Raw genomic sequence first — 14,251 nt, forward strand, 5'->3', positions numbered from 1 at the left:
GATAGAGAGTGCTGGATTTAAGTATAAGATAGACCTGAGTTCAAATTCCAGCATAGATATTCACTAGTTATGTGACCTTTGGCAGTTAACATCTTGAAACTCAGTTTTCTCAACTGTAAAAACAAGGGTGATTCTGCCTACCTAATTGAATTGTAATGAATGTAAAGTACTTAGCACAGTACTAAATGCATTTGAAACATCACAAATACAGTCCAAATTTCATCTTAAACAATTACTTTCATATATCTTCCCTATCAGCTTTTAACTACATCTTCCAAACAGAAGGAAGGATAACTTATTTAAGATAATGATGCTTTATCTCATCTTATTCCTCTTTCCTATATATCCGTAGGAGATAAAAAGAGAGAATTGTCAAAATTTAGTAACAATTATTACATGCATATGGATTACTCTAATCTACATAGCTCCCACGCTGATCTTTCCCACAAATTTCAGTGCCACATGTTAAAATTTACTTCTGGGGATTCACCTAGACACTTTCCTGGCATCTCAATACATTTCTAAAAGCCAACACCTTTCTCTTACGATTAGCTATTCCTTTTTCATTTTTCTATTGGTTTAAACAGTGTTACCATTTCCCTCCATCACCTGGTAGTAATAATATGGTCTCAAATTTAACCACAATAATTGTCAAGGAAACTCTATATTGAATGTTTCATATGCTTCTTCGAAAGGAGTCAGTTATTTTTGGCCCACTGTTTTTTTCTGTTGTTGTTGTGGTTTCTTTCCCCACCTTGAGTCCTCACCATCCAAGCTCAGTCTTTGGATCTATCTACACTTACTCTTGAGGAGCTCCCTATTAGTGCCATGAACATAAATATTATCCACATGTTGATTACCCCAATTTTAGGTTTGGCTATTCAGCTTCTCCACTTGAATATATAAATAGGTAATTCAACTTAACATGTCCCAAACTGAACCCTTGATTCGTTACTCCTAACGTCTCCTGATCCGCAAATGGTAACTCCACTCATCCAGGTGCTTCAAGGCCAAAACCCTTTGCATAATCCTTAGTTTCTATTTCTCTCGACCGCCAGGCCCACACCAGGAAGTCATTTTGCCTCTATCATTTAAATGTATCCAAACTTTGTATCTCACCCTCCACCACTATACCCTCGTCCAAGCCACCATTATTCTCATCTGACGTATTGCAAAAGTCTCCTAACTAGTCAGTGTGTTTCTGCCCATGCCCTTCCAGTAATCTTTACTAAACATGGGAGCCAAAGCAATCCTTTGGAAGTTAGAAAGAATCCAATGGCTTCCCTTCTCACCTGGAATAAAATCCAAAGCCTTTGTCATGACCTATGAACTCTCCAGGCTCTGATCTCGGGTTCTACGCACTTTTTCCTAGGCCCGTCATCCTCCTCCAGCCATACTGGCCTCCTTGCTTTTCCTTACACAACCTTCTGTTTGCTCTTTCTGAAGTACTCCTTTCTGAGACACACATCACTTGTTCTCTGACTTTAGTGCTCCCTGAAATATCACCTTATCAGACAGGCCTTCTTGACAACCTTCTATTAAAAAGTCCTCCCTGTTCCTTCCCTAACATTCATTCTTTGTCTCCTTTCCCTGCTCTACTTTTCTTCTCAGCACTTATCACTAGAATGTTAGACCTTAGAAAGCGAGACTCAATTGATTTCATTCATTACCATACCCTCGATACCTAGCACATGAGTGAATGTTGCATGAATGATTGCTCAGAGTCACACGATCACACCCAAATTCATTAGAACCTTGTCTGAGCGGCCATATGGAGCTTTGTAATGAGGTTAAAATCAAGGGCTGTGAAAGGAGGCATATCTGAATTGGACTCCTGACTCTATCACATATTGGCTAACTCCATTTCTTGACATTGCTAAGTTTCAGTTTCCTCATCTATAAAATTGGGGCAATCGTATTACATATTCTAGCTGTTCTGAGGGTTACATGGACATGAGAAGTGTCTAACACATTGTGTTCTTAAGAAAGTCAATGTTATTATTTCCATTGCATTAGGACATAGGGCAATTAAATGACTTGCCCCAAGTTATAAACAATAACTGACAAAGCCAGGAAGCAAACTTGGTTCTTTTGAACGTCCAGTTGAAATTTTAGGGTACAATATTCTTTTCAACCCTAGAACTCATAGGGCACTTGGTGGACTGTTAATCCACAAAGAGTCCATCATAAATATAACTAACTGACTACACAAGTGGAGAGTTATTTCAATAAAAGGAAGAACTGTGGAATTGTGTTTTCTATATTTTCATATAATAATATGTATATTTGAAATAATAGCAAAACACAGAAATACAGTAGTATTAGCTGTAATGCCATATTGACTATAAAAGTTGTACATTAAATAAATGAAATTTAAAATACACAAGAAATCATAATGCTTGTTTCTAAATACAACCATTACAAACATTTTAGGTTGTATCTTTAACTTTTTTCTAAAAACACACATTTTTTAATCAAGATACAATCATACTGTTCATAATGTTTTTAACCGATTTGTTTCATTTAAGATATCTCATGGTCATTGTTCTATGTGAAAAAATATAGTTCTACCACAAGTGATTATGATATATTGATATGTATTTAATCATATAGCTAGAGCATTATGTATGTATTTATTTAATTATCTATCAAATGATGTTTAGGTGGCTTTTAGTTTTGGGAAATCAAACATTATTACTTATCTTTGTGAATAATTATCTGCTTAGGGTAAATTCCTAAAATTTTCACACATGCCATCAAATTACCTCCAGCAAGACTGATCCTATTTACATTCTCATTAATAGCACTGAGAAAATGTAAAGCTAAATCTAGTGAAAGTTTGCTAAGACTTGTCTTTTTTCTCCTTTTAAATCAAAGCATGGGGGCATTTTTTTTATTACATTTTTTTCTTCTTTTTTTAAGAGACAGAATCTTGCTCTGTCATCCAGACTGCAGGGCAGTGATGTGATCAAGGCTCACTGCAGCCTTCAAATCAGGCTCAAGCAATCCTCCTGCCTCAGCCTTCTGAGTCACTGGAATAACAGGTATGTGCCACTGGGCCTGGCTCTATATTTTCAGTATATTTAAGCCATGTCAAAGAAAATTGTATACAAAATTAGATTTTTAACATAAAATAATAGCTTATTTTCAACTTCCTTTAGAGTCTCTATCTGCATTGAAGATACATGAGATTCATCCAGGTGAATTAGTTTACTTAATTCTTTTTTTAATTTTTGCCATTGCCACAGTTCTATTATCTTGCTAATGCCTGTGATTTAGTGCATTGTTAGGTAATTTACCCTTCATTTAAGAAATGACGGGATTGTCTTTATTTCTATAATAATTGCATTCCTTCTGGACTTTAAGGACCATAAAATGATGAGACTGTTTATTGCTGCTCTCCACCTCTAGCATAGTGCCTAGCACACAGTCAGCACTGGATGGGCATTTGTTGGATTGTTGAATTGTCTTCTTTGTAGTCAACCACTTTTTTCCTTGCTGGTATATTTCTCAATTTTGTTGTTAATTATGTTTTTAAAAAGTAACAAAAAGGAAATGTGTATTGGGGTGGGGAGTAGGGATCCAGTTGCTTTCTCAATGTTTGAAAGAAATTATAGTGTTTTAATTTATTTGAAAATATGCTTTGTATGTTTGAAAAACATAATCATTTATAATAACATTCTTCGAGCTCTAGCTATTACATAGTAAATATAACTCTTACAATCTTGGGGGGCAGGAGTCATTTTATCTTGAATCTGCATTTTCAACACTTAAATCAATCACCTATCATAGTGGTGTTCTACTGAAACTTATGCAAATGTATGCATATTCCTTTTTAAAAATAATTCCTCCTCTTTGGTGCTGGGCTCATTCTCCTTTATATCTTTCATATTTTTCTATCATTATAATTAATGACTTCATGTCAGAACACTTTAAGGAAGTTGCTCTATTCATTTACTTGCCTAAATCATCCTCCTACTTGATGTCTAATTTACATGATTTAAAATTTCCAAATTGCCTGTAAACAGTCTTTTCCTGCTTAATAGCATCTTTCCTTGTTTCCACACCAACTTAGAAACACCTGCTGAAACAGAAAGGTAAACAAGCCAGAGGCTAAGAGTTTGCAGTCGTGTTTAATATACAGTCATAAAAATGAGGCAGCCGATGCAGTTTCCATACACGAAAAGGCGAGAATACAGAGCAGTCCTTTGCCATGCCATACATGTACATTTCAATCCACATTCTGGAAAGCACCCGCAGTTTAAAGTTAGTATTTGCAAAACAGGCCAATATGGTTTATTTCAGGACACCGACAGATTTGAAATGGCTGCCATACTAACCTTGACTGGTCAGAATACCCCAGCTAGCTTTTCGTTTAGAAGAACATTCCTCTCTACTCGCTAGCCTTCTTTTCGTGAGGACCTGCTTAATGTAGTTCATTTCAACAGCAATATCTGCGGACATAGTTTGGTTGACGTTTTTTGTCTGTGACAGCCAGGTGTCATAACTGCAAGTGTTCTAGCAAGAGGAAATATCAGTGTCTGGATTTCTAACTATTTTTTCCTTCCCTTCAGACTTTCACAGAGGTTCCTGTGTGCTAACCTGAGAATGTCTTCAAAATTGAACTCTATTCATAAGCACTTGGAGCAGGGCTGGTAGGTGCAATGTGGGGGATGGGCCAGAAATGCTGGAGCATTTTCTATTTTTAAAGCAGAGACATGCTGCAGCCGGAAGTCTTTAACTGTTTGTGTGATATAGAAAGTAAAAAGTGAGTATAATTGCTTTTCCTAGTCGAAACAGGATGGAAATTAGTTGTATCGTTAAAAGATAAAAGCCTATTTAAATAACCTACAAATCAATCAAATGTAAAATTGCCTGTTGATAATGACTGCAGACAGAATATTGCAGTCAGAAAGCTCAGGAGTGATCAGTGACTAGGTTAGCCTTTCTCCTTCATCCTCACATGCAAGTATGAGATGTGCATTAGGGCTGATGTGCATTAGGGCTGGGCACGGTGGCTCACGCCTGTAATCCCAGCACTTTGGGAAGCCGAGGCAGGCAGAGCACCTGAGGTCAGGGGTTAGAGACCAGCCTGGCCAACGTGGTGAAACCCCGTCTCTACTAAAAATACAAAAATTAGCTGGACATGGGGATAGGGCGCCTGTAGTCCCAGCTACTCGGAAGGCTGAGGCAGGAGAATCACTTGAACCTGGGAGGCAGAGATCGCGCCACTGCACTGCAGCCTGAGTGACAGAGGGAGACTCCGTCTCAAAAAAAATAAATAAATAAAAAGCGCGTTATGGTCAGCTGGTAGCCAGCTCATGTTTTCATTTTGCAAGGATCTAAGTTTAGAATTGGCTTCAGTACAAAATCACAGTCCTCTTATTTATATAGGCACAGCTCACTATTGTGATTTTTCTAGAGGTCATTTCTAAATCAAAAGACGTCAGCAGTCAATTTAAATACAGCTGAGATTGTTCACCCTAAAAGGCAGAGGAAAGGGTAGTTGGCAAGATGAGAGGAAAAACCAAACATGTGCCTGGTATTTTTTGCTGGCCTATAAAGTTGAAAAAGGCACACAGTCTATGATGGAATCAAGAGCGGTGACCGAACTATGATAGGACTCCAAGGATTAAGTGAGCTGGTGATCACATTACAGAGTATTAACATACTGAAGTCTGTCTTGCTGAAATATGGTGACAGATTCTGTTATCTGTCTTTTTTCATCAGCATTTTTAAGGCTCTACCTTCTTCTGGTATATAAAAGGAAAAAGAATTACTGGGGATATTGTCTTCATGTAACAAGCAAGAGAAAAAAATTATGACGATAATTCTTTCCTAGGTACTAACCTATTGACATTTGCTGCCATATTACATTGCCAATGTTTACCTCAAGTTATCACTAATGAATACCATGCATATCTTTTCCTTATCTTGAATTAAGTTCTAATCCTACCAGCTGTTTGTGTGACCTGGGGCAAGTAGCTTAATGACACCAAAGTTTCCTTCTCTATAAAATGAGGAGCTTGGATGTGACCAGATTCTATGACTAACACACAAAGGGTAAGAGAGTGCGTGAGCTGTAGACATATTATATGACCACAGAAGAGGCCAGATACTCCCAATGAAACTGAAACTCAGAGCCAGCTTGGTCCAGGCTATTTGTATGGGTGGCACATTACTAGGTGAAGTTAGAAAAGACTGAAGGGGCCTATTCAGTCCAGCATATTTACATGAAGCAACTGTCATTCCCCACTGGCTCTTTGTCACCTGGTTTGTACTCATAAGGGGAGTACGGTAATCTACACAAACCATACAGTAAAAGTAAATTTTAATTTTTGTTTAAAATTAAATTAATTAAAATTTTCAATTTTAAGCTTATGCTCATTATTCTGTAACAACAAAAGCTTTATGCTTTTGAATAATGCATATTCCTACAGAATGCATAATAATGCATAATAATATTCCTACAGAATAAATGTAGGAAGTTTTATCATAAGTATTGTGACAATTTTTGTTTTATCATCAGTACTGTGACAATGTTTGTTCTGAAAACAATTTTAGACACCGTATATTATAATGTTCTGTTTCTATGTCTGTCTCCCCCACTGGGTTGTGCACTCTGATCACAGAGACTGAGTCTATACAGTTGTTATTGCACAGGTCTAAGTACTGTATCTCTTAGGCCATGTGCACTAGAAGAGTTGTTAAAGAGTAATTCAAACATGGAATTTCCTAGAATGCTTTAAGAAGGCTTTCTGTAGTCCTTAATGGTAGTAAACAGATTTCCAGGGCAGTGGGGAGAAAAGAAGCCAATGGATTTGAGCATAACTCACACTTATTGAACTGGGAGATGTGCTGGGCTTCAGGAGAAGCCTTAGTCCGTTCAGGAGAAGCCTTAGTCCGCAAATCAATCAAATGTAAAATTGTCTGTTGATAATGACTGCAGACAGAATATTGCAACCAGAAAGCTCAATTTGTGGACTAAGGAGAACCTATCAATACTTAATTCTTTTAAAAATTTTAAATGGATCAAAAGCAAAAGTAATTTTTAAAAATGACTCCATGGAATTGGAAGAAAATGGTATATGGTTAATTCACTAGAAAATGACAAGGAACAGAAGAGTGAATAGACTGAGTGTCCTCAGTGTATGTTCTGTGTGCTCAGCTGTATGGATTCATTAAAAATAAATGCACAGTGAGTGAACGTGTTAGGGACAGAATTGTTTAAATGCTGGATAGCTATGATTGTACGTATAAGAGAGCACTGCGAAATCTCGAGATATCTAGAAGAACATTAAGCCCTATGAGTGGGCAGAAGTTTTAAAGAGAGCCAGTATCAGATAAAACACTAGGAAAATAATAAGAATTACATTCTATAGAAGATAATGGATTCTGAATTATTATGGCTCAGAAAAAGCATCTAAGATATACCATAGATGAGGGATGGCCTAATGTTACTACCGACAAGGACTAAAATAAAATGTTAAACCTTGTAGGATATGAAACAAAGGCAATTCTATCTACCCACCTCAGCCTCCCAAAGTGCTGGGATTACAGGGACTATTGTATTTCCATTTTAACCATTGCTAATGTCCCTGAAAGCACGGGGACCTGTGTCTGGTTTGGTCACTAATCCTCAGTGGGAAAGTGATGTTTAAGCTGGAAAAGTTTCAAAGAAGGGCACCGGAAACCGTCAAAGACATGAAGACACTTCTGCAGCCGAGAAATCTTAAAACTTTTAGATGTTTCAAACTAGAAATTTGAAATCTAAGAGGCGTTAGGACAGAAAGCTACATAATTATGGAAGGCGTAGTTAAAAGTGAATAAACGTTTTCAAGAAATTCTGAAAAACTGGAAAGCAAGATCACCTTCTGACAATTTTTAAAGCTAAAATATTGGGGACACAAATTTAGCTTTTCTGACTTACACAATCAATCACAAACTTAGAGAGCTCACTGCTTCCAAGAAGTGGTATTTAGACAAATTAACAAATGAGTGATCCACAGATATGGATTTTTGAGGGTATATACCTGAGTTTGGGAACTTAAAAGTAATTGTTACTCCACTGTCAGAAAAAGAACATCAGGATAAATATATTCCTGCCTGAATCTGGGTTGGCAGTTTTCCCCATTTTTTACTACAAAAATTTCAAACATACATGCATATCCATACACAGTGTCAACAATTATCAACTTACAGTTAGTCTTGTTTCATCTATAACTCACCCACTTCCCCATGAAAACTCCTAGGATTATTTTGAAGCCAATCTCAGTATATAATTTCATCCATAAATAGTTTAGTATTATTTCTAAAAGATGAGTATTCTTCATAATTATAACCACAATATCATAATCACAAAAACAGCAATACCATAATATTAACAAATACAGGTTGATAATTTTTATTTTCTGAAGAGCAGCTCAGTTCACAAACTGCCTTCAATAATGATACGTAAGTTGATATAACTTTTAAGTCCTTTTATCTCAGGGCAAAAGTCTGTGATCATCTTTTCATTTCTGAATGTCTTTTTAAAAGTGTAAGATTCCTATCCTTAGAAAAATGAATGTTTACTCCAAAATTACTATTAAGGGCTCACTAAGTAAAAAATAAAACCTTCTCCTTAAATCATCACAAAGAAATCCTAAGGTTTTCTTTTACCTGTTAGTGCCAAATTTCCACCATTGCAAAGACGCATCTGGAACGGGCCATTATTCAGTTCTCAGAGGTTGTGTTGCTTTGGGTTTCTTTACAAGGCCATGCACTCATACAACCTTTAGGAGTGATATCTGAGCTCAGTTCTTGCTCCATTTTATTTTTTATTCTACTTTACTTAAACATGAGTACCTAAATCTGTTGGCCTAGTGGTAGTGAGTGAGGGCAGATGAGGTCTGAGGGTAAGCCTGACATAAGCATCTTGGAAAAAAATTGAGCAGTTGTTATCCAACAGTTAACCTTTGTTTCAAGGGTCATGCATTTCTTGTATAAAGGTTGCTGGGAAACTACAGATGTCAATCTTGTGGTGTGTGATGTCTCCTCTCCTACAGGAGAGAATGGAGTGGTTAGGACAGGTTACAAGGGTCTGAAAAAAATTACAATTAGAGAAAATATGGGTGGAAGTGAGTGATTGGGATTGAATGGTTAGGTAAAGGATACAACGCTCTGAAAAATCATAATTTGAGAAAATATGATTGAGATCATTACAAAACCACACATTTACCATCAGGGCCTAAATACTGTGGTGAACGATATTTTATCAGTATGTGTGTGTAAGGCTTTGAGAATAAATGTTATATAAGAAGGCCTTTTCAACTTTGTCAACTTTGATACAAGTAAAAACACTGTAAGCATAGTATAAAATCCAATTAAATATAGTTTAAAATAATAATGTCATATGGTTTCACGAAATATATTTTTATTATAGATCCTGAAACAAAATGATAAAGGGCTTCTGTTGAGGAAAATATATCTGTTCCCAATATCCAGGATACTGAACCAACAATAAACATTACTTTTCCTTTAGCTGTTACTTAAGGATGATTTCTATCCTACTCAAATGTTTGTCAATATTGAGAGCTAAAGGTTCTCAAAATGTTTAAAATATCTTGTGTAATGTTAGAAAAGGTATTCCTGCTTTGGGAATATTTTAAACTACACTGAATAAGATTGATGATTTTTTTAAGGCACAAATAATCCCTCCATGCAGAAATAAATAACAAAATACAATTTTAATTCAAAATATCTAAATCCTTAAATCATGAGGGACCACCATAAACTGTACCAAGGTTTATTAATTTTTATTTGTGTAATGAATGAAGGAGGTGAAATGTCAGTCATTCATTTACCCATTCGCTCAATATGTATCAGGTGCCTAACATGTTTTATGTCCTGGGGACACACAGGTGAAAATAGTTGCTGCCCAGTTGAACCTTAAGCTCTTGAGAGACTTTTAGAATTGCGTGAACCTTAATCAAGCCATCCTCGTAAGCCTGAGAGTCAAAGGTTCTCAGAGTCATGACAAACTTAGCAAATTCCCATAGTTAGGTTGTAGGGATGGTCCCTTAACTGCTAACATTGTCCATAAAATATTTGATTTACACATCGTTTTCACTGATGGTAAATAAATTGTAGGTAGCACCCTAAAATAGTGAGTCCTAAAACAGATGGTATGACTTTATTATAGACAGTACATTTTTATACTAAGATTTTTATGAAGCACAAAAGAATTCTGTGGAAAAGGAAAGCAAAAACTATTTTTGCTATTGTTATCCTTAACATGGTATCCTTGAAAGCCTTTGGTTGGCATGTGAACTGTGAAATTAACAAATTTTGGCCGGGTGTGGTGGCTCAGGCCTGTAATCTCAGTACTTTGGGAGGCTGAGTCAGGCAGATCACCTGAAGTCAAGAGTTTGAAACCAACCCGATCAACATGGTGAAACCCCGTCTCTACTAAAAATACAAAAAGTAGCTGGACAAGGTGGTACATGCCTGTCATCCCAGCTACTCAGGAGGCTGAGACATGTGAATCGCTTGAACCGGGAGGCAGAGGTTGCAGTGAGCTGAGATCGTGCCACTGCACTCCAGCCTGAGCAATAGAGGAAGACTCTGTCTCAAAAAAACAAGACAATGACAACAAAACACAAAATTATTTCATGTCCTTGATATGAAAAATATTAAAAAGAAAGATGTCATTGCAAAGAAAAAAATTAAACAAGCAAAAATCTAACCAAAAATATTGATTCTATTTTTGAAAATAGGACTTGACCTTTCTGCAGATTTCTGCTGAACATACAATATTTATAAGAAAATATATACTTCCTAAAAAATGCCAATTTTATTTGTAACCAAAATACACAGAAATAAAAGTAGCTCTCATTGATGTCGCTTCTTACAAATTTCACTTGCATCAGCAGTTTACCTACATTTGATATAACAAATGACTTTACAGGAGAGCTATAAACAGAACTATTTATTCCCGTATAGGATAGTTGTCAGGAGCCTCAGCCCTGCAATCATACTGCCAATGGTGGGTCCATATCCCAGCTCAGCCAAATATTAAATTTGTTACCTAAAAAAATTACTCAATCTCTTTGTGCTTTAATTTCATTATCTGGAAAATAAGGTTAACAGTAGCACCTACTTCACAGAATTTGTGATTAATACATAACTGTAGAATTAGTACATGAATCAGAGCACCGCCTGGTACACAGCCAGTCCTCAGTTAATGTTAGTTTATGCATTATTCTTATCGGTGCTATAATGTAGATATAAATGCACTATGCATGCTTTCTTCTTCTAATCTTGTCTTTATACTGACGGGTAAAGTTAAAAAGCAAATTGAAAACACAACTCAAAAGCACCTTAGTTATTGGTAAACCCCACAAATGTTCATGGTTCATTGTTACTTGGTGCCTATGGTGTACACAAAACAGCACCTTGGCATACTAGAGTAAGTTTGCCCCCTTTGTATGCAAAATAAAACAAAGAAGAAAACAAATAAAAGCAAGCAAACAAGCAAAAACAGCCCATAAAAATGAAACAACCATCAAAAAACCCCACAACCTGAAGAGCTGTGGACTCAAAAGACATTAAACCTATATCATGGGTGTGTCTACCCATGGCAAAGAAATCAGTGCTGGTTGACATCATATAGTATAACAGACCAGCCATTTTCATAACAGTCAAAAAATTTACAGAGGGAAAGTACTTAAAATAGTAGAAATAAGAAAATTAAAGAATAACGGGTCTGGAAGAAGCCACAGATTTTGAAATAGTTTAAAGCAGCAGTACTCTGGAAGCACAGAACTCTCCAGAATAGCCTTCTCAACAGTCCCTGGGTTCTCAAAGGTGTTGCCGATGGTGATGAAGCCAGATGACAGTCCCTAGGTGCAAGTTTCCTGGGTTGCTGGGTTCAATGAAGCACTTTTAAGTTTTTTCCTAGATTAATTCCAGATTAACAGACAAAGGATTTAGTACAGTTTTTGTTAGTTAGTTAGTTAGTTTGTTTGTTTTGAGACGGAGTGTCGCTCTGTCTCCCAGGCTGGAGTGCAGTGGCTCACTGCAAACTCCACCTTCTGGGTTCAAATGATTCTCCTGCCTCAGCCTCCTGAGTAGCTGAGATTACAGGCACGTGCCACCACGTATGGCTAATTTTTGTTATTTTTAGTACAAACGGGGTTTCACCACGATGGCCAGGCTGGTCTGGAACTCCTAACCTCATGATCTGCCTGCCGTGGCCTCCCAAAGTGCTGGGATTACAGGTGTGAGCCACTGCGCCCGGCCAGTACAGTTCTTAAATGTATCATAATGTACTATCATGTCTTATACTGAAAATGCCTTGATAAATTAAACTGTGATTACCCCAAGGTTTTCAGATGTTGATGTGAAAGTGTGTATAATTTAATCCATTACTTCATCATGTCAATGTCTCTCCAAATTTTCTTTGACAATGTCTATATTCATTTATTTCCAATACCATCATACTTGAATCAAAGGCCTAGGCCAAGTTACCATTATTATCTATATAATGGTTATTAACTATAACTATAATAGTTATTATATATAATATACATATATATATAAAAACTATATGTATAATGGTTTTTCTCTTCACATTCATTCTGGCCTTCCTCTAATCCATTCTTTCCTTATTCATTAGGTGATCTGTCTGAGATTTGCTTCAAAATAATCCCAAGGTAACTTTTACGGGTTTGATTGGGTTTTACAAAAACAACTTTGTAGCTCCTAATAGAATATTGTTTTTCTGCTCAATTAATGGGACAGGATGCTATTTAAAACAGGATACCTTACCACAACAGATTTCCTAGAAAGCTTATTTGCTGATATTTTATTTAAGATTTTGCAGCTATATTCATGAGTGAGATTGACCTATAATATTCCTTCCTTGTAGTGACCTTTCATATTCTCGTAATGTATCAGTTAAGGTTTAATCACTCTGGATGTTACAGAACAAGAGATTTATTATACCAATTATACCTTCTACATTTGCAGAAGTTGATTAATAAGTTCCTGTGAGGCTGTTGTCTTTGTATCTGATGTTGTGCTTAAAGTCAACATAGGTTGCCTGTCTGGCAGTCAGCAATAGAGCTGACTTAAGAAATGGTCTGGGGAGAGCAAAGATGATCTCAAACTTATGGGGGAAAAAATCAGGAATGTGTCTGTCTATCACCATCTTTGTCCTCAATGATATAGATGACCTAAGGAGAAAAGGGTGGCCTTCACCACAAAACTCCACATATACCTGGCCTGGGTTCTGGAAGGGTCAAGGGGAAGATCTGGCAAGATGAGGACAAGCTTTACCTCTGTATATTGCTAAATGACCAGTGACATGTGCAAACACCCACGGCACCTGGTACCCTACACCAAAATTCAGAATCCCAGTGGCAGCTTCCTCACACTGCCATCCAACTCTTACATTACCTTTTCTTCCAGCCAGTCTCACTCGGAACAACACAAAAAGGGAAACAGATCAAACATAACCAAGCTGACACAATACGGAGCCACCACAGATGACAGGGTTAGTTATACTTCACTTCATGACAGGAGTTGGGGACTAGTCTCTTGTTTTCTCTATTATTGTGGTTCACATACTAGAAATATTTCCACCTGTAATGCTTGGTAGAAGTCACTAGTAAAATAATCTGCTTTTGGAGTTCTTTGAGGAATTTTAAAAACTACTTATACATATACATATTTGAATTTACAACTATTTAAGTTCTGCCTTCTAAACTCAGCTTAGATCAGTTGTGTTATTTAGAAAATTGTCCACTTTGTCTTAATATTCAAAATTATTGGCATTGTTATATAATAATCACTTACTGTAAACATCTCAGTGATATCTGCTATTATATTATCTTCCTAAATCCAGCTGTTATTTGTACCTCTTTTACAATGACAAGTTTGGACGAGGTTTACTAATCATACTAGTCCTTCAAAGAACCATCCTTTGGCTTTGTTGATTCTTCCTGTCTTCATTTTTCACCTTATTAATTTCTGCTTGCAGCTTTCTTATTTTCTTCATCAATTTGTGGAAAGTGATTGTTTTATTCTTTACATAATTTTGATTTCTTGACCTATGAGTTACTTTAATATCTTTCCTTAACTTCCGAATAAATGTTTTTTTCTAATTACATTTTGTTAATGATTTCCCCATTAAAATTACTGAGGCCAGTTATATGTTCCAAATCAGAGGTCAGCAAATTATGGCTCATGGACCAAATTTAGCCTATCA

At 36.4% G+C, this 14,251-nt stretch overlaps 1 protein-coding gene across 2 annotated transcripts in view; it reads right to left on the minus strand.

The window, feature by feature from the left end:
- ASB5 (ankyrin repeat and SOCS box containing 5) overlaps positions 1-14,251 on the minus strand; it is a 68,855-nt gene that overhangs the window by 18,543 nt on the left and 36,061 nt on the right. The window contains exon 1 of one of the 2 annotated variants that reach the window (XM_025385936.1): positions 8,662-8,893. The exons of the other annotated variant lie outside the window; for it this stretch is intronic. Within the exon in view, the coding sequence (XP_025241721.1) occupies positions 8,662-8,698 (37 nt within the window). The 5' untranslated portion in view covers positions 8,699-8,893. Of the gene's footprint in view, positions 1-8,661; positions 8,894-14,251 lie in introns of those variants that run through there. 2 annotated transcript variants of the gene reach the window in all.

Source organism: Theropithecus gelada, chromosome 5, assembly GCF_003255815.1.
Source record: "Theropithecus gelada isolate Dixy chromosome 5, Tgel_1.0, whole genome shotgun sequence".
Lineage (NCBI taxonomy): Eukaryota > Metazoa > Chordata > Mammalia > Primates > Cercopithecidae > Theropithecus > Theropithecus gelada.